Source organism: Anabrus simplex, chromosome 1 (assembly GCF_040414725.1).
Source record: "Anabrus simplex isolate iqAnaSimp1 chromosome 1, ASM4041472v1, whole genome shotgun sequence".
Lineage (NCBI taxonomy): Eukaryota > Metazoa > Arthropoda > Insecta > Orthoptera > Tettigoniidae > Anabrus > Anabrus simplex.
Genome location: NC_090265.1, coordinates 1,585,837,533 through 1,585,860,075, shown reverse-complemented (window position 1 = coordinate 1,585,860,075; position 22,543 = coordinate 1,585,837,533). Strand labels below are relative to the sequence as shown.

At 39.2% G+C, this 22,543-nt stretch overlaps 1 protein-coding gene across 1 annotated transcript in view; it reads right to left on the bottom strand.

Annotated features, from left to right (window-relative positions):
• Positions 1–15,428: 15,428 nt before the first annotated feature.
• Positions 15,429–22,543, bottom strand: part of Mettl14 (methyltransferase like 14) — a 154,646-nt gene continuing 147,531 nt past the window's right edge. The window contains exon 8 of the mRNA XM_067138222.2: positions 15,429–18,026. Coding sequence (XP_066994323.1) covers positions 17,768–18,026 — 259 coding nt within the window. The 3' untranslated portion in view covers positions 15,429–17,767. The remainder of the gene's footprint in view (positions 18,027–22,543) is intronic.

Here is a 22,543-nt window from a genome sequence, read left to right as displayed (position 1 = left end):
ATGCAAGTCCGCATCGAAACTAGTCCTGTGAAATTTAATATGTTGTAATTGAATAACAGAAAAAAAAATTGTATTGAATAGGTGGAAATATCAAGTTTATTTATTGTAATTCTTGGTTCAATACGGAAAAATGAAATTTCTTACATTAACTGCTGCACTATAGAATAAAATATGCGTATTACATTTTATGCCAATCAAAATATGGGTCGAGCAGGTCAGAAGATTATCAAGTACTATAAAAATCTCTGTCACTGGAAGAATATATATGCAAACACAATATTACTTACATGTTCTTGTCACGAGGGAACCTGAAGAACGACCGCGCATTTTTCTCTACTTCGTAATTACTGCAGCCAAACACAGCACATACCTTTCCCCTCATGTTGAGAGGAGATATCAAGGACTGACACACACACTACTGTTTATTTATGTCAACTCACTGAAAACGCATAAATAACACCAAAAATTTCACACAAAAATACACGTGCTCTTATGAGAGAATCAGTACTGTTCAGGTCTACCCGCTAGAGTGAGCTCTAGTAGCTGTCCCTCGATATCTCGCTCAGTGTCGCGTATTATCTCTACTGTATTTGATGATATCTTTATTGTACTGCCCATTACATTCAACAAGTTCAATTCAGAGGCCAACAGCTAAAATACTGTGCTCATCCAAAACACTTGGGTATTGTGCTGGATCACTCTTTGATGTATAAAGAACACCTCTGTAGAACAGCAGCAAAGGTTAAAATACGTGACAACATCCTTCACAAACTCAGTGGCACTAGTTGGGGAGCAAATGCTAATGTCCTCCGAACAACAGCTCTTGCCCTAGTATACCCAGCTGCAGAATATTGCAGCCCTGTATGGATCAACAGCGCACACACAGGAAAAGTTTATGTCCCGCTGAATGATACCATGAGGACAGTGTCTGGCACACTCAAATCCACACCACTTAAATGGCTGCCAGTATTAACTAACATCCATCCTCCTCACCTTCGAAGGCTAACTGCTCTGAAGAAGGAATGGCTAAAGTGTACTGCAAATACACTCTTGCCGATTCATCAGGACTGAAACCTTCAGAAGCATGGAAGATTAAAATCCATCATGGCAACTAGGAAAGAGGCTGGTTGAATTACAGTTCAACATGAATAATGCCTGGAGCGAAGAGTAGGCTGCTTCAAACCCTGACCAGCTAGGGTTGATATCTGACCCTTTTAGGAAACTTGCTGGGTTCAACTTGCCAAGAAGAATCTGGGCTTCGCTGAACAGGGTGCAGACCAGTCTTGGAAGATGCAACTTCTGGCTCCACAAGAGGGGAAAAATTTCCAGCCCTCCCCGCGACCTCAGTGACGTGGCTCAGACAGTCCACCATGTTGTAATGATGTGCCCACTTCGGAGCTTCCAGGGAGGATACCACGAACTTCATGCGGCAAGTGAAGAGGCAGCGAAATGCCTAATTCTCTGGACATTATATTGTAAGATAATTACCATCCATTGATCCTTTGTCCGATTGTTGTTCTATCTACTTTAAGTGCATGTTATACCGGGTGGTACAGATGCTCCTATTTTTTCCCGAATATATGCAACCTGCTAGGACGTAAATGCCTCTTAGTCCCATCTTGCGCAACACCTTACAGCAATGTTATGTGCAGTTAACCCGATGTAGACTTCTCCGCACAATGGAAAAATGGTACAAGAGGCAGTAAGTGAGGTCCATCTCAAAAACACTGTACCATTTTATGTAGAGCGGTGTCCAATACTCTACTAATTTTTACGAAATGTTACTATACTGTACAAACCATAAACACGCCTATAGCTGTCGGTAGAGAATTGCGCACCTGATTGGTCCAAGAGGCCATTTTCTTTTGATAGAAAGGGCGGTTGTGGTATCATAGAAAACGTGATAGGGTAAGACCAATTACAGACATGTCAGTTCACCACCATTTTGTACAGTCTCATCACATCGAAATTGATAGAAACGTGTTTTGCACTGTAGTTTATAATCTGTGGCACGCAACTGCTGTACAGCAGATGTGATAGCTTGCGCCATGTAATTACTACCGTTAGAGCGATCAAAAAAGGCATAAAACGGGACCATAAGGCTGTAACTCATCAGTAACTTGTCGAAGCGGGAACTTCCGCTCTCCTCGTGAATACAGAGTTACAAGGATGGCGCTTGTACGTTGCAAATAGCTGCACGGAATTACGTATGGAAGACTTACCTCGATAGGTTACTTGAAGCAGGAAGGGTTCCAACCATTCTTGAGTCATGCATTTTTTAATGTCATTTCGTATTCGCCTAGGCATCATTTACGAAGACCTTTCTGAAGTCTCCGATATTCTTCTACGGAAGTTATAATAAACGGGTATCATAAATATCGCCACATATGCACCGATTGTGAATACCACCTGAAACATAACGCTGGACTCATTCAACCAAGTAACGCGTAGAAAATGGTTGCAACTATCTGGGCGTAAGAGAGACGCAATTCTTTAGTTCACTTTGGTGTTTGCACATTCGAGTTCAGAACTTTTAACATCAACGATCAGTATCGAAGCGATAGCCTAGGTAATTCCATTAGTACAGAGCTACGAGACCAATTCTTTGTCACCTGCAGTGGCTACATGGCACCAATCGCAGCGAGCATACGATATGTTAGCAGGCATTTAGAGTTCGAATCTAGTTACGAGCTTTTCAATTTTATTTTTATATTATACTTGTAAGGCCATTCGTAATAAATATTTAATGTTCTTAAGTCTCAAAAGTAATTTGCCACCTTTACAAAGAAAGCATACATACGAAAGGAATAATAACATGCGACTTCCATATGGCAAACGACTACAGGGAATGAAGCGCTGTGCACGTGTTGTCAACATTGTGACCCACCCATTCAACCAAGCAACTGCGCACGTTTGACTCGAAGACCAACTAACAGCGGTCTACACTTCATACGTAGGGCACATGAAACAGCATATCGTAATCCTAGCAGCAACGTGTGAGCACGTACTGTACGGTTAGCATGAAAGCAAACATTATGTATTCACGGGATGATTATGTGAATATGGTACTACTTTATGGAGAAGCAAGCCAAATGCACGGGAAGCCAGACGCTTGTATCAAGAACGATTTCCTGGACGAAGGCTGCCAACTGCAGATACATTTCGACGTGTTGAAAGACGGTTGCGTGCAACGGGGTCATTTCATACATTACCCCCGTTCGGGATGCTCCAGTGACGTCCGGAAATAACGACGAAGCTGTTCAAAATGCAATTGCATACAACCCGCACACAAGCTCACGGGCCATAGGAAATGAACTGAACATCAGTCATGTATCTGTACTGTGAATATTGCACCGCCATAAATTCCACCCTTTCCATCAACAGGTGCACCAGGAACTTCACGGAGATGACTTTCCAAAACGGATAGAATTTTCGCAATGGATATTACAGAGAGTTGAAGCTGATGCAAATTTCTTAATGGACATTCTCTTTAGTGATGAATCCAGATTTCACAACAACGGAACTGTTAATCGTCACAACTTCCATTACTGGAGCGTTGAAAATCCTCACTGGATCAGGGGAGCTCGATTTCAGGTACAATGGGGCGTCAACGTGTGGTGCGGGATATTAGGTGACAAGATAATTGGACCATATTTCTTCGAAAGAAACCTCACGGGACGACGCTATCTAGAGTTTCTTCGTGAGTACCTCCCACTCTTATTGGAGGATGTGCCCCTTATGACACGGTTACGGATGTGGTTCCAGCAGGATGGAGCTCCCCCATACTGGTCGTTGGCAGTACGGAACCACTTGCATAGGACATATCCTGGACGATGGATTGGACGAGGAGGTCCGGTCACATGGCCGGCTAGATCACCTGACCTTACTCCACTCGACTTTTTCCTCTGGTGTTATTTAAAGGAAAGAGTCTATGAGCAGGAGCCTGAGAGCCCGAATCATTTACGGCGGCTCATCACGGAAGCCTGCAGGCAGATTCCACCACATATGTTGCAGCAAGCAAGAATGTCTCTCCTCCACCGTGCTCAGATGTGCATTAACGAAGCAGGTGGTCATTTTGAACATTTGCTTCATTAATTGAATGGCCATGCATAAGCCCATCACACCGCTGTCGGTACAATCTCACTTTATTGCAAATAGCTCTTTTAAGAGCTCCTTAAAAAACAAACATAGCTGAGTACCTGCAATATGAGAACTGATCATGATTTAGATTTGTCGTCAACAACACGACTCTCACGAACATCAACGGACCATTTATATTGGTATTATAAATTTACTCATTCGGAACAAATATTTCTGATTCCCTATGGGAATCAACATCTATATCATCTTTACCATCAATCGGTATTTTATCATTAATGCTGATTTGCTTGACACGAATAAACGAATTATGGAAAGTGTTGTAAGAGCAGACACTGTAGTGAGTAGTCAAGGTCAATATTTTTAGGTTCGACTATAATCTGTGGGTTGCATAAAACTGCGTGAATAGGGGCAGCTGTACCACCCGGTATATATAATTTCTTTGTACCCTCTATACGCCATACGGAATAATAAATTGGTGTTTCTGATAATTTTAGTAGCAGTTTTCCTCGCTTCTAAGAAGTTTTTATGGTTATCCAGACTTTTGCTCCGGTTCCATTTTAGCCATGCATGCTTTTCTCTCTTCTATTGCTTTGTCACAAACAGTTGTCCTCCATGCATGTTTGTTCTTTCTGACCGTTGGGATGGTGGTTGTCGTTGCATCTATTAGTGCCTTCTGTAGTTGGGGGCCAATCTTTTTTGTCTTTGTTTTTAGCTAGGGTCTCGGTGAAGTTATTGTTATCTTTCAGTTTGGCTGGATTGAACCTTGGAATTTGCGACTTGATGCAGTGGTTTTCTCTGCTTCTTTTAAGAGGGATGAAATTGGTTTTGATCAAAGAAAGATAGTGGTCTGAATCAATGTTTGCACTTCTCAATACTTTGACATTCAGAACTTCTTTGCTGTTGCTTCTACTGATGGCTATGTGATCCAGTTGGAATTCCCCAAGCATTGGGTTAGGGCATCTCCAAGTCATGGCTTTCCTTAGGAAGGTGTTTGAAAGCTGTAGATTTGAGGACTAAGTTGTAATTTCTGCACAGGTCAATCAGCCTCTCTCCATTTCTGTTGGTCCTCTTGTGGGCTGGGTAATCTCCAACTATGTTCTTGAATTTTCTCTCTTTGCCAATCTGGGCATTAATGTCGCCCATTAAAATAGTTACATGGTGCTTTGAGATCCGGTCCATTGGCTCGTTGAGTATTATCATCATCATTATTATTATTATTATTATTCATGAAGTTTATGTAGACTGTGGTTAACGTTGCTTCAGTTGTGGGAGTTTCATCTTGTTTACTGCTCGGACTATACTGCAGGTTGATTGATTTCAAATTTTTATTAAAATACAGTACGGGACCACACGCTTTAATTACAGTACTGTAATAAAATTACTGTATACAGTATTCAGTTCAGTAGTAACAAAAGAAATTGTTTCATTGTTTTGCGCTTTGTTTTTCAAATACTGCATGCTCACAAACGGGAGCACGCTTGGAGGAGACTTAACCACCGAAACTGTACAGGGTGCGTCCCCGCCTCTTGAGAGCATAGACGACATCCATGGCGGTCACAGTCTTCCTCTTGGCGTGCTCAGTGTAGGTGACGGCATCCCAGATGACGTTCTCCAGGAATACCTAGAGCAGGAATACCTTGGTTATAATCTAACAGTGACTTTATAGGTGCCGTCATGTGTTATAGATGGTCATACGCACCATACCCTCATCATTTTAATGTTACATTTAAAATTTGCCTTAATAGGTGCATTTAAATGTTGTATATAGCTACACCTTATGTTCTACAAACCTCAAGCTGGACTATGTTCTCGTGTATCATACCCTAAGTATTGTTACCTTCTCTGTTTTGCTTTCATTGTTTTAACTTTTGACAATTTAACTTTTAACATTAATCGTATTTGCTGTCATGTGTTTTATATTTCAACTAGTCATAGTTTAACATTTGTCTTGTAGGTGCTGTCATGTGTTATATATTGCTATTTGATAAGTTGTATTTTGCTTAATTGATTTGTTGGCTGATGATGACGCACAATGAGCGTCGAAACTAGTACCGATCTTCTTTAAACGTTATGTGACATATATTCACATCAATAAACATTCATGGTATTGAAAAGGTGGACCTTTAACATTTTCATTTTACTGTAATCCCAGTACAATATGGAACAAAATTAAGTTTCTAACTTTCATTGTTGAACAAAGTAATGAATCTACACCAGCTGATGTAGCCTATTGTTGATTAAACAGTGGAACATAGCTGCACGACAGTGCTGCATCAAGAAAATTCAGAAGAAAATCACAGATTTTATACAATGAGTGACATTAAACATTTTACTGCTGATATACAGTTTGCACCTTTGCTTAACAGAGTCTATGCATTTTTATTTCGACATTTAACTTCCAAAAATCTTTACAATACGACATCTGAAAAAACACGTCAACAGAAGTGTCCCCTTTATTTCGGATAAACGGGGTTGTACTATACTTCTAGCTGGGGACTTCAACTGCACACCAAATCCCCAAGGATCAAGTTGGGATATTTAATTTCTGTCCAGGACTTTATTCATTGACACAATCTATGCAGCTGTTGGATATTTGGAGCACGCTATATCCTAATCAAGTACAATACACTTGTTGCCATTGATGCTTTCACGGCCTGTACTTATAGACATGATATGGGCTTTTGGGCTTATGCCGTGTCAAGAAAATAAGGTGAAATTCTTTACGTTTCGCAGAGAACTTTGCTCTGCATCATCAGAAGAAAATCTCGACTGTCCACGAGAAAGCCTTCTCAAACAATGAGGTTTGAATTTAGACGTTATAATAGAAGTGAAAATGGTACGTTCATTCATCACCAGATGGCTCCCTGGACGTGGTACAGTGCTAGCATTCAAAGCGGAATCTGATGGAATGGATCAGTCTGAGAGGGTCACATAACATAACAGGTGTACGCACATACAAAGGTATGACATTGACATAAGCCTGGAATGAAACATCTGGCGATGAGGAAAGTACGAATTTGGAAAACACCGAAACAAAATAACAGTAGTGGAGGGACAGGGAAGGGAACTACCTACGTAAATCCTTAATGGCTGGCAACCAGGTATTACTTAATTGATAGCCAGTCTCCCTGTTGAAATTGTTAGGATTTCTACATATTTCCATAGCCTTCCTTATAATCCTGGACCTGTAGTGTTCAGTGTGGGTAAGAGCTCGAGCATCTTGGAACATGACATCATGACCCGACGATAGTGTGTGCTCAGCTATTGCTGATTTGTCTGGCTGGTTGAGACGAATATTACGTTCATGTTACAATACGAGTACCAATGGACCGGCATGTCATACTTTTTTTGTACCTTTTTGTATGAAACAGCTAACTTTGCTTTGGCTTCGTCCCACACCTTGCGCACATCACGAGGAGTAGATACCTCAGGTAACAGAAAATGTTGGAGATCAGGTCTTTGTAAAATGTTATCCTATCAGTAAGGCTATAAATAAATACATTTTCTTCTAAATTAGCTCCCAGATTCCAGGGACCTTGTACTATATTACAGTTTTTAAGCCGGTATCTAAGCTCGTCAGTGATACTATTGCCAAAAGGATATGGAGAGTGCATCTATCCCAAGTGAAAGCTGCTTGATGTGTTACGTGTCACTGTGTTGGGTTTTCATTTTCATTTTCAGTGGGAAGATTTGTGGTAATCAGCCTGTGAAGTACGGAACTTTTCCTGTAGGTATGAATTTTGGAAATCCATGTATCTGTGCAACTTTTGAGTGGTCCTTATTCGGGGTGACGGCATGTGGGATCTCCTTGAAGTAGCAAAGCATAAGGAAAACTGTGACTGGTGAGTGGTGGTGGTGGTGATTACTGTTTTAAGAGGAAGTACAACTAGGCAACCATCCTCTATATAACACTAATCAGAGGGAAAAATGGAAGGGATCCGACACTTCCAAAAATGAAGATATCGGCCAAAGGAAGATAAGGGCCACGAAGGCCGTGAAAATGAAAGACTCCCTAGTCCTCGCAAACCTAATAGCGTTGGGGTCGGAAAAGAACAAGAGTTGACCATGAGAGGTCGGATAGGATAGATGAAAGTGAGGAGCCTGGCACAAGTAAGTGGAAGGAATGCCAGGACTCAGCTAAGGGCCCCGTGGTCGCCAACCCACGCTCCAAAGTTCAGATCCCCTGGGGCCCCTTTTAGTCGCCTCTTATGACAGGCAGGGGATACCGTGGGTGTTATTCTACCGCCCCCACCCACAGGGGGATGTGACTGGTGATCTCATGAAGTTAATATGATGTGCAGACATATTGCATATATGGTCATGCATTTGTATATAGCTATGGAATCTTCATATCAGTGAGTGAACTACTGTTAAATTTTCCTAAATTATTATAATTATTAATTCTGGATATGTGTGAATTTATTTGGTGGGCTGTTATGGTAAATTATTTAAATCTTGAGAACAGATCTGATTCTCTGTTTGGTAATGTGTCTGGAGCATAGTGATTCAGTGGTGTGCATGATGGATGTCTGTAGGGGAATCTTACGGTGATTAAATTTTCTCTGCTCTGTGGCTATTGATATTGTAAATGCCTAGAACTTTAAAAAAAAATAATGGTACGACTCACCTGTCTTGTGCCTGTTTATTGTAGTGTAGTGACATGGAGGTGGTATATATACGATGCCTGATTTTCTGACACTAGTTATATTCAGAGATGTTTATACCTTTAATTAATGGATGGTACCTTGGAAATGATGTGAGTTCACCTTCCAGTTTGGTGTGGGTTTGTTTATTTGGAGTGATGGTTTTATAGGGTACCTTGCATTATTTACTTGTCTGTAACTATGCCTTTTGAATTGTAATAATCTATGGAAGAATCTGGGTTGTAAATCTTGGGATTATGGGCATCCTCTGCCTTAATCCGAGACAGGTTGGTTGTTGTGAAGTACTGTCGGTTGGAACTAGGAAAGAGTATCTGCTTGCTGTATGCATTAAACTTGTGTTCTTACAGTGTCTTAATTTCTGGATTCCTGGCTGATGGGCTTCTCAATTCAGACAAACTTGATGTCATTCCCTTAGGGCTATTTTGATCTTGAGGTTAATATTATATTCTCAACACGAAACATCTGTGCTCTAATTCATTTCATGTTTGCTATGTTGCTTATAATGTTAGGCTAACCTGTTTAAATTTGTAAATTATCTCTGTTCTCAATGCAAATTTAAGTCATGATGTTGGTTTCGTGTTTTGAAAGGAGTCATAAGTATTCAGCCCCTGCACCGCTGTCATCATTGATCGCTAAGGGTTTTGCTCAAAATTAGCACCTATTTAATGTTGTATTGTTCTATTTGGAGTTGTAGATTACATTGGATGTATTGAGAGTATTGTTTCTTCTACTGGTTGGGGTTATGTTATTAGTATGAGGGAGAAAGGATTAATGACCTGAGGAGTGTACCTCCTTTAACCTATATGATTGGTTTTGATCCTCTGTTGATGTTAATGTGTGTTATGATGCTGTAGGGGTTGTTTTGGGAATTACTTCGGGGTTGCATTATGGTTCCGTTATGAGGTAACTGGGTTCCTCTGGAGTCATTGTGGCAGTCGTTGCTTGGATTATGTGAGGGTGGGTGCACCATGAATTGTTGGCATGCTGTCAAGGATGGTGTTGTATCCTTTAAACTTGTGTGACGATGCATGTGGATTGTTGATCATTGGTGTGGTGTTATGCGGTTGTGTTGTTATGGGGCTAGGTTAATATTATTTTGGGGCACTCTGGTGAGGTTGTATATCGCCTTTTGAATTGTATCCTAGTGTCTCAGCGGAATTGGGAGTGACTCGTTCCTTGTATCAACAACTCCTTTAGAACTATTGTTTTGGTGTAATGTAACTTCTATTCATTGTGTAGTCTTGGTTCTCATCCTTGCGATTCCTGCCTTAACTGTGTTCCAGCATCATCTTCAGTTATTTGGAGGTCGTAAAGTTCACTTTAATCAAACTACCTGTCTAAGGTTTTTTTTGTTTTGTTTTTTTCCTGGGGAAATTGATGTCTGTTAGTGTCATCATTGTAAGATCTTACCGTTCTCAGAATTGGTAAAACTGGGTGAGGTTGTTCTACCTCCCTTGTGTCGATGTTGAACTCATGGACCCACTATGTGATTATGGTGTAGCGTTGAGTTATCTCCTACTCCGTAGTTCCATAGAGCCTCTTGATTGATCCGGATTATTACCAACAGTTTATATTGTGTTCACCTTGTTTGGTAATGTTTTGGAGTGGTACCATTGACTGCAGAGCGGCAGTGAGTATCTGTGGGTATTACTTATTATTACACCCTTAACTTGAGATCCATTATGGATAATCGGTAGCGTATGATGTTTGATTACCGCTCCTTAATTTCCTATTGATCATCTGATAGTGGCATGTTGCATTATCTTTAATTTTATTTTAGGGGTCCATGGTGTAGTGTGTATTATTGATAATGTTGTGAAATTGGTTTAATTGATGAATTCAGATTGTGTACCCTATTGTGTTTCCTTTCTGGGCTATCACTCTCCCTTGGTTTCTTCTATGGTTGATGGTGTTGTGGTATGCATGGCTTGGTGTTCCTTGTTAGAGCTGTTGTTGATGACAAACCTTACGGGTACTGTCCATCTGATTCTCGAGCTCGAGGTCTCCAACTGTCTCTGATGAGTTTATCCTGGCTTAGTAATATCGAAGTCCTTAATTCCATTAAATCGCTGTGGTTCTTTAGCCTTGTCATTATTGTGATACTCTTCTGTGAGTCCAATTGATGTCTTCTTCTTACTTCTTCTTCTAATAGTTAAGGTATGGTATATATGAAGGATTAACCTAATGAGTTAGAAAGAAATTCAGTTATTGGGTAGTAAAATTGAAGCTTTACAATGCTGGAATTACTCACTGATTCGTGATTCTATGGGTGTGACGCTGCGACTTAATTGGATTTGATGTGTAATATTTATTCCTTATGCCTCCGTTATGTATGATAATTTGATTAATGCCTTCCCTGGATCATTCGTGTTATGTCGTGCTTGCATTTTGTTGTGTTGCGATGTTCATGTTTGAGTGGTTTCATATTTGATGATGAAGTGATTAGTTTGGTAAACAGTACTTAATTTATTAATGTAGTATTTTGGTGCACTGACTCATTACTTGAAGATACTTATGTTTCCTTGCCTTTTCTTATCTTTTCTTCTTTTGAGCTGTGTCCTTCTCTGTAAATTTGCTATTGCCAAAGAAATCGTGCCTTTCCCTAAAATTGAAGCCCCAGAATTATTTTAATGAAACAATCCTTCCTATGTTTCTAGTAATATGTGACCTGTTTTCCCTCAGTGTAAGATGTGTCTAAATGAAATCTTGTGTCATATGATGGGAAAAACCCTAATGGTTCGTGTGCTACTCCTTCATAATTAACTGTTCCAGTGTTAAGAGATAAATACTGTGTAGAGGTATGTGTGTTCATGTTATACGCAGACTTGGTTCGGGGACTTAGATGAACATTAATGTCCTGAGAAACCGTTGTATTGCTCGTTCTTCTGAATCCTAGGAAAATCTTACCTGGCCTCAAAGCTTGTTAGTTGCAACACCATTAAGTAAGAATATAATGAAGATTATTTTTCTTCGGTTCTCGCCTGTTACGCCCAATCCCATGTTGCTCCTTCTGGGGGGGAGGCTATAATGGAGTTTTAATTATTCTACTCGACCCATGAACTGTTTTGTATCTCTGCGTAATGCAATTACGAGATTTGGGTCCATTGAGTTGGCTGAGAGTTATTAAAATGTCACCTCATCCTGTGTTTGCTCGGAGAACGCATCCGTGCTGTTAGATATGTGCTTGTCTGAGAGGCTGACTGTATGCTGATGCCATCTTGCGGTATCCTACGAAACTGACTCGATCGTCAACTCATGACAGGAGACAATGCCTCGTGACTCGTTTGTTTTTGATCGAGTTGAAGAAGGAAGGTTGTCATGAACTGCTGCTGGTGAAGCTAATTATTCTGAAAATAAGATAAGAAGAAATGATGAGGAGGTTCCATCCTGGTTAAGTCAATCACCAACTTGGCGTGAAGCCTGTCAAATTGGATTTTTAATTTAAAATAACCTCGCCGACAACTGTAAGTAGCTTTGGTCTATTATCGTATTTCTTCAAAACCAGAGTAACCATTGGATTCAACCATGAAAGTTACTACGGAAGTGCAACGGGAACACGTCTGGTTTTATGGATGTTAAAGGGTTACCGTTTATTCAAATTTGAAGAAAACTGGACTTAATAATTCAGGTCATATCATAATTGTGTAATGTATTGATAATTAAGATGGGGCTTATATGAATTTGTAAGGTGGTAATTTAATTGAATATTTACTTCAAGGTTTTAAGTGGTATTTTAGGCTAACGTTAAGGAGCTCCTAACAGCTATATTAATATATATGTAATGGGTGTAACTCTTGATCTGGTGGTTTAAGTGTATTTCTCTTTAATTAATCAAATTATTTGTATAGGTTCTGTTTATCTCACAACCACCTAGATCGTGCATAAAATGCTAATGTGAAGGCATTTTTCTAATGACTACTGAAGTTGTTTTATGGCTGCCATTTTGTTGGTGTGTCATGTGTGTTGTTGCCATGGTAACTTAGAGTAAACGTTTTGTGGGCGTATGCCTTTTTGATTTTGACATTTGAGTGTCGGGTTCGTTGTTGAAGGTGACATTTGAAGTACACCGTGTGTAATCATGATCTATTCTTCTGGTGTACAGTTGGGTGGTTTGATTTTGCTGACTGTATTTAATTTACTTACCGTTCAAGGAGTTAGGGGATTTTAAAACCTTATATGATTATTCTATTATTACTTTGCAGATGTTATGTCTATATATTTCTCAAGATTTTACCTACCTATCCATGGTTATTTAACCTTGTTTGTGCCTGTATCGTTGTGTTATTTTAATTTGAGGTTACTCTGGTAGTCATTAGGAATTGTTTTGACTTTAATTGCCTAATCATTGTTTCTTATAGCCAGCGATGGTTATTTATTCAAAAATTAATTCCATTGAATATTTTAAAAGGATTCTATTGTCATAGTTATTAATTTATCTCCAAAACCTTGCCCGAGTTTTTTTAATTGTTCACACTGTTTTCAAGGATTTAAATAATAATTTGGTTACTTTTCTTAATTTCTATTATTCGTTGTTGTCGGAGTTTGAGGTTATTCTTTTAATTAAAGTATTTATTCTCTTATTGGAATAAGTCTTGTTATTTCAGTCAGAATTTTAATAATAATAATATGGTAAAATGTACCTCGTGTTCCGCTTGACCTCTTGTGCCCAGCCTTCTACACTATGCGACGACTTTACTTGGGGATCATGAGTTGGTAAGTCTTCCTGAAATATTATGTTATTATTTTAATGTTTACTGATCCCTGATCGTGCGTAGTGCTCTTGCTGTATTAAGTGTTGTTTGGTGGTGAGATCAGTGACAATATTATATACTGTTATTTCTGTTACGGGGATTCCGTGGTGGGCAGAGGTGAAAGAAGGTACTGGCATGAATGGGTCTATCTACTACAATCTAAAGATTAATTAAAAGCTTTAAAATTAGAGTTATATTTCTTTTGGGCTGTTTTTTTTTTTTTTCAGAAGCTAAATTTGAACAAAACAAGTCAATCAGTGACAGAACAAGATTTCAGGTACAGTAGTTTAAATACAAAGTAGGAGAAATCAGAAAATCAACAAAATTTGTCAATCATCTGAGCTTGAAGCTCCCAATTTTACAAATGTTACTTGAGCACCATTGCTCCATCCACTCAAGAGTCAAGGAGACAGATCTCCCACTTTCATTTACAGAGTTTTACTAACACCTCTACAAAATAGAGCATCCATACTCTATGAATTATCTAGGAGACTGCGCTCCGAACCTTATACTCTTATTGCCTCCTCAAGGCAAACTTCCACATTTACAACCCGAGCGTCTTTGCTCACCAAAATTTACACTTTTCAGGCCTCTCAAGGCACAACCTACATTTTACAATACAAACAGAATTCACTGTCTTAAGACACTCAACGGTCTAACCACTTAACATAAAGAATTTTACAGGAGTATCGAATACTCATTCTACCGGGCCTTGGTGGGAAGCAAAACACAGGTTAAAGTTACTGGCCCAAAAATCAAAATGCTGCGGAGGCAGACACTTACACTCCTTGAAACTTGAAACAAAACAAAGTGGAAATGGTTTGCATATACGATGAATCAAGGAGAGATGTGGAACTGACTATTCTTGTGTACGCGGGAAGGTTACCTTATAGAAGAACTCCATCAAGAGCTTCATTTTATCGTGTGATAAAGCAATCCATCGAAGAAGGTAGTGTACAGCCGAAGAAAAGGAGGCACAGACGAACTGCTACAGATGACGATAGGGCAGTTGCGGTGCTAGCTGCAGTGTCCTCAGAATACTGAAAAGGTATAAATTCTATCCCTACCATATGTCATAACATCAAGAACTACATGGTGATGATTTTATATATAGACTAACGTTCTGTAGGTGGGCACAGGACAGACTGCAGAATAATATTAACTTTTTCAGGTAGTATTATTTAGTGACGAGTGTACACTCACAAATCATTGTGAAGTAAATCGATACAATATGCACTATTGGGCTGTGGACAATCGAATGGTTATGAGAAGTGGAACGTCAAAGACCCTGGTCGGTTAATGGGTGGTGTGGGATTTTGCGTGCTAAGGTAACTGGACCATACTTCATTGATGGCACCTTAACAGGTGCAAAGTACAGGTATTTTTAATGGAGGTGTTGCCATTATTGTTGGAAGATGTACCATCAGAAACAAGGAAGCAAATGTGGTATCAGCACGACGGATGCCCTGCGTACTATGCACGTATTGCTCGGGATATTTTAAATAATAGTTACCACAATCGTTCGATAGGACGCGCGGGTCCCATCGATTGGCCTGCTCGGTTCCCTGACCTTACATCCCCGGACTTTTTCTTATGGGTTTACCTGAAAGATTGAGTGTATTGTGAAAAACCAATGACTCCGAACAACATGAAAACACACATACAAAATGCTTGTGCCAGTACTGATGGAAACATGCTTTTACGGACACATCAATCGTTCATTCACAGAGTTGGAAGACGCATTGAGGCAGAAGGGCATAACTGAACATTTATTACGCTAAGATCTGATGCGTATGCAATAACTGATATTACTCTGTGTACCTACCTGTCATCAATGTTGCATTGTCTACACCAGGGACAGAACCATGTACTTAACGACCATCCAAATGTTCTCCAAATAAAACACGACAAATAACATGTTCTTTCCCCCTTAATATCAAGCAACTTTTATTCCAGACAGTTCTTTATACAAAGCTTAGTTTTTCAGATATTGTACATTCTCAGCTTACATGGTCCACCCTGTATAGTAAGATCTTCATGCTAGCATTATTATAAACGAACGAGCATCCACACTGAATACCAGTCATGTGACTGGATACTGCTGAATTAGGCTTTGGAAGGATCTCTGGTAGGATGCATCCGTGTTCACCTTAGACCCACAAATTCAAATTCAAAGCAGCTTGATGTTCAATGCTTCAAATATGCTTCCACATTATTACATTCTGCAACAGATTCTAATTGTTTCCAACAGCATGAAAGAAAACAGAAACTGCGGAAGCAAAAGATCTTAACAATTTTCTAAACTTCATATTGTTGTATTATGAATGTGCCTTGATAATATATTACCCCTAATTCATTCTCTTTCAATGCATTGACAGTCTTCAAGAACAGAATATCAGCAAAGCAAGAAAATTGTAGAAAATCTATAGAGTTAAGGAATGTAGCTAGGTAAGATGAATTACACAGCAAAGCATTGGAAATAGCAAACAAACTGAGAAGAATAAAATACAGAAATGAACAGTAAACTCCCATTCTAGAAAAGCTTAATATGCCATGAGCACCAAGTTGAAAGATATTCATTCCACAGGTACAGTAGATAGAGAAAAAATTAATGTAAGACCACATTTTTTCAAGATAATCGACAATACATAAATTTTCCAATAATTTATTCAGATAAACGTACTTCTGATCTTTTCACAGATCTATTTAAGAATCTCATAATTCCTCTGAAACTTTCTTAAATTATATGAGAAATATGTAATAATAATAATAATAATAATAATAAAGGCGTGTAGTCTCCAAAGAGGTCTGGTGCAGATCTTTTAAGTTGATGCCATATAGGAGACCCATGCGTCTGTGAGGATGGAGCTCTACCTATGATGGATTCTAAGGATGAAGACGACACAAACACCACTGGAATTGACAAATGAAGGTTAAAATCCCCGACCCGATCAGGAATCAAACCTGGGATCCCCTGGACCAAAGACCAACACGCTAACCATTTAGCCATGGAACCGGACACGACAGAGACGATCACATGACTATATTAGTTGTTTCCCGTGTACTTGCAAGACTTACTTTGCCAATAATGCTGCTTCTGCTCTGGGTACTTGCCTGTCCCAGCGAAAACGGCTTTCTCTCATCATTTCACCGACTGGTGCCTCTCCATACTGCCAGTAAACTTACGTCATTTGTGCCATGATCATGAAGTGTCAGGCTAGATGTCTATCTGAGAATTGTTTCCATGAAGCCAAGTCACTGTTTCACTTCTTTTGACAAGCACCATACAGGGCAACTGGGCAGACTACAGAACGTTATATTTTTTACTTGAGTTGGTCTGGTATCTTCTTATCAGACAGCACAATGGTCATGAAGTGCCATTTGTGCCATTTAAGACATGCATTGTTCAAGTAGTTAATAATTTCACCAGTGAGGAGTTACCTCAGTAGCAATTGTTGAGCCAAGGTACTTAACTGTCCTTATCATTAGTAGGTCAACAGCGCAGATTTTGATAGTATCCAAATAATTTAGATCTATAGTCAGATATTCTGATTTCTTGATGCTGAACCTTAGGCAGACTTCTGCAAGAGGGTCATTCCATGCTTGGACTTTTAGTCTTATCTTCAGAGGCATGCAGTGAAGTACAAGGTGAGGTTTTCTGCACATCTCTTGTGGTGATATCCATGACTGTGATGCAGAGGTTGTGAAAGAGCAGACTCCTGATGGACCTCAACGGAAACAGGAAAATCACCTGAGAAACCAGCAGCTGACTTTTTGGAAATGAAAGAGCAGTCTAATCCATTCTTTTTCTTTCTTTCTTTTTTTCTTTCCGCAATTTGTTTCATGTCGCACCGACACAGAGAGCTGCTCGGTCGATCCATTCTATTAGCAATATAGTATATGATATATTATTACCATATTACTCCAAAACAGGCACTAATCACAATATAAATATGATTTCTTTATTATTACAGAGGTATCGATTACAATGAGACAAGAAAAGGATAGTAGCAATCCTTTAAAGGACAAGTAGAAAATGATGGCGATGTCCTTGTGTCGTTGAATAAAAAAATGGAAGTGGCAAATGAGATGGAATGAAGTAAATGGACAGTGAATCTAGGATAGGGAGTGATAATCTAAGTGACATTATATTCCACAATGTCTAGCAATGTTTATAACATTTCATAAATGTGATTTCCTCACACATATAATATACATGTTCATTAAATCACACTTTTTAACAGTACAAGACTATCTTCCTCGCCCTCTTCCACGTGAGAAGCCACCTCTTGAAGGGCCTCCTCTACCACGGCCTCCTGGTGCACCTTTTCCCTTTGGAGGCGGAGACTTGGGACGTAATGCTTCAATCCGCTCTGTGCAGCCTGTTGTGGTCTGCCCATTTGAAAAATAACTCAAATAAAGGTCAGCATTGAAGTTGCTGTTGGTAAGCTCAGGTCCAACTGTAAGCCAGCCTGGTCGAATAGTGCTGTCTCGTCCAAATACATGCAATCTAAAAGAAAGAAAAAAGTTCTATTACTACTAGGAAATCATGTAGGTTAGATAGATAAATAGATAGATAGAGATAATGCCTTTATTTGCGGGGAAATTAAGAATCAAGGTCCTTCTTACACTAACCACTAGAAGAGTATACATCTTCATAACTTATAATTATAAATACAAATAACATACTATATATAAGGTAATATTAATAGCAACAACAATAATAATAGAGCCCTTTATTTTAAAATAACTAAAAAGCACTTAAATGAGGCAACTACAGTAATCCATTCAATCACCTTGTTCATTCAACAATTACCCAGCAAGTCAGAAGGATCTACTCAGCAGGTGCTCACAGCAAGCCACTTTAAACTTGTGACAAGAGGGAACATCCCTAATGTTCGCAGGTAGAGAATTCCATGACCTGGATGCAGAGATTATGAAGGAGCGGTTGTGTACAGCAGTGCAGTTTATGGGTAAGGCAAGTGAGGAGCCAGATCTTATATTATGGTTATGAAAGGACAAGAGGTAAGAAAAAGGCGAAGAAAGATAGTTGGGAGTATTAGTGGAAGGTATTTTGTGTAGAAGTGATAACACGTGAAGTTCATGGTGCTGATGCATTTGAAGTCACAACAGCTCCTTATAATAAGGTGATATATGAGCATTATATTGCAAATTAAAGATGTATCTTATGCAGCTGTTCCAGTTTCTTGTTACTGTAGTAGGCTATTTCAGTCAACACAGTGCTACAGTATCAGAGAGCAAATTAGTTGTAATTTAAGTTGAACAGAGAATACATTACAGAACTGTTTCAATAGGTATAAGAATTTATGAATATTATTACATGTGCTCATCGCTTGAGTCCAATTTAGAGTTTCTGTCATAACTCTTTAAGTTAGTCACTGAAGTAAAGTAGGGCATGATTTAATTGATGTCCCATTGCTTGAGGGAATACAGATCTTTACCGATAATAATAACTTGAGTTTTATTTGGGTTTATCAATAAGCTGTTTTTATTTACATAGTCACTAAGATGTTGTACGGTATAATTTATTCTAATAATTACACTATATCACTCGGTTTTGAATGGTACCGGTATTAAAACCATACATAATCTGCATACACTTGTAATTTGCAGAAAAATAACAGTGGTCCGAGGACCAATCCCTGAGGGACACCGAGGGACTTACTTTGCCATCCTGAACTCACCTCTCCCACTGTCACAAGTTACCAATAATTTTCAAGATATGAGGAAAAAAATCAAAGTGGCGCTCTATTAAAATTTAGTTCTCGAAGTTCCTGTAGTAGTACCTGAGGGTAGACAGTGTCAAGGGTCTAATAATGTCAGCAGAGTCACGTCCTGTTGGTCTGCTGCATGTCTGATATCATCTGTCACTCACAATAATGCTGCTGTAGTGCTGTCTTTTTCTGAAGCTATTATTGGAAGGGGTTGAGGAGGGAATGCTTGGTAAGGTATTCAGTAACTTGTGTGCGTGTGAAGTAGACATTCAAGCACCTTGGACAAGGGTGGTAGGATGGATACTGGACGATAATATGAAGGAGCTCTTCGGGATGAGTCTAATTAGTGCAGCTTTTCAAACATCTGGGAACACTCCGTTTGTCAGGCAGTACAGCTCCTAAGATATCCTTAATCAGCGAAATAAGAATGTCATTATCTATGGCAATGGAAATAATACAGTATATTCACAAGTTTAACTTCATTTTGAGCTGATATTTCTAAAAGAGAATTGCTCAGGCACAGAATGCTGTTGAAACAAAGGTGGTGAATTTTTAGGGAAGGAGGTAGAGGCTATTCTTGGTCATGTGAAATCATTTAAATCCTCTACTGATATGCCTGGCACGAGTTGCTCTATGGCTTTACCTATACCTAACATATGTAATTTACTCAATTTTGTCTCAGACTGTTACTTTACATCAGTTTTGAAAGTATTTATATTTAGAATTTCTAATTAACTGCTTGGTTCTGTATCTCATAATCCTGTACTGTCTATACAATTTGTCACGGCTGGCCACAGCAGAACTTATCTCAGTCATTAGCCACACAAAAGAATGGCAAGTGATTTTTACCTGTTTCTTTGATGCGTGCTTGTCAAATATCTCCAGTACCAGTGAATTTGTTTACTTTAGAGTTTATGAAAATTAAATATACTATTCCAAGGGAAGTTATATGTGTCGTGGCGAAGTTTATTCCGGTCCACATGTTGTAAGTCTCTTACTGCAATGTAGTGTGGTTTTCACTTAGGTATTTGTATAAAATAACACAGGTACACTAGGTCATATGAAGAGATGCCACACGCTGATCTGTCCGTGCTTAATTAGTTTCTGTGGTTGATTTATCACAAGGTATGGCTTGTGTGGTTAGTATGAATGTGATTTGTAGTGTAGAGGGGTAAAATCATCATGTGGAGGCAAAAGAGTAGCTCTTAGAACTTTTCAATAATATCCTGTCACAGACAGATTCTTAAAATATGGCAGAAAGCAAAAATCATAGCCCTCCTGATGCCTGGGAAAGATCCATCTGATCCTAATCCTAAGAGCTAAAAACCAGTTTCATTGGTGTGTCACTTATATGAAGTATTTGAGATAATAATTCTCTACAGATTATCTCCAAAACTTGACCCACTTCTGATCCCAAAACAAGCAGGTTTTAGGCCAGGAAAGAGCTGTACTTCACAAGTATTGAACCTAACACAATATACTGAAGATGGTTTAGAGAATAGGAAAACAACTGGAGCAATCTTTGAAGATCCGACAGCTGCCTAAGGCACTGTTCAACATTAAACTCTACTTGGTAAACTATACCAAATTACCAAAGTTTTTGGACTCACAGAAATGGTTGCTTGCCTTCTCCAGAACTGGAGAACCTTCATTGAGTTTCACGGAACATACAGTCGCTGGAAAACTCAACAGGACAGTCCACCACAGGGTAGTGTTCTCTCACCTTTGCATTTTAATGTGTACATCAATGATCTGCACCTAAATCTCTGTATACCAAGAAGTTTATCTATGCTGATTTCTCTGCCTGACAGCAGAAAGTGAAAAGTTTAAAGAGGTGGAGCAGTTGCTCTCTAGTGCACTGGAAGATCTGTCGACTTGCTAACAGAGAAATCAACTCAAACCTAATCCATCCAAGATTCAGGTTTGTGCTTTTCACCTGAGAAACAGGGAAGCAGCAAGGAAGCTCAACATTAGTTGGGAAGGAGATTGCCTGCAACATTGTTTTACCCCAAAATACCTGGGGGTTTCTTTGGATCGCACCGTATCTTACAGGGCAAAGAGTCTCCATGAGAAATAGTGTACTTCGTAAACTGATAGGGGCAAACTGGGGTGCCCATGTTCAGACACTACGTACAACCACATTGTAATGTTCCAGACGTCACAGTATAATTATGTTAATTTTATTATGTGTAATTAATTCAGGAATTTAACGTCATGATATTTATCTTGGTATGTAATTGTATTATAATTCATGTTTGATCATTTGCTCACTATCATTTCATTACTTTGTAACTACGACTTGTAAACGAGGGCTGAATATCCTAATATTAACTTAGAGTCTTGCGACATTCGTTTAAATTTAACTTGCAGTAGATTTTCCTCTACCTTGCCACATCACCGAGGAAGAAGGAAGGACAAATTTAGACATCAAATTCTGGGAAAAGCGAGCACGTGTTCAAGCGTTGTAACGAAAGCTACTGTATTTCGACCAGAATAATTCAAACTGATCACCGCCTATATTTTCAAACGAGCGTCATGTTGCCATGGATACTGAGTGAAAGGGCTAATAGAAGAACAGTTGATATCTTGGTTGGGACCCATCAACTCTAATATCTGGAGTGGGGAGAGACGTGTCAACTGATTGGACCACGTGTAGCGACCTGTAATTAGAGCCAGAAAAGGTTATAAAAGGGCGTGTTGGAGCTCTTGGCATCATTCTTCGGGATTCTTCTTGATTCTTCTATCTTGTATTTCGCTTTAGGTCTGATAACTTGTCTTATGGTTGTTGTACCATAGTGGACCAGTGTGATAGTTTATCACTTCTACATTCATTACTTCGTTACCACGACGTGGTACTTAGGAATTTCTGAATGATGGGTGTATATCCACTCTCATCAGGAAGTACGAACAGCTCTGTATTAGACCAGTTGATACCAGTCTAAGACAATAGGTAGTATTAAACTAGATAGAAATGAAACTTCAGTGCACATTTTCAGTAAAGTTGGAAGGATTATTAATTGAGTATCCTCTCCACATCACCCAAGGGGGTTTTTCTAACTATGACTTAGGGCTCATCTCCAATATTTGGGATAGAGCATAACAGGGAGTGATAGTTTCAAAGCCATCATCCAATTAGTGGTTGATGCAATTTGCAAGGCAGGAATGGTACTTAGCTGCAGATGAAGATATCTCAAAGACGACCGGTGATGTCCCAGCTACAAGGATGGAAGCTTTCCAAGGACCAGCAGAACAAGACTACATGGTGAGCAAGCGAGTTAAAAATATTGCAAGT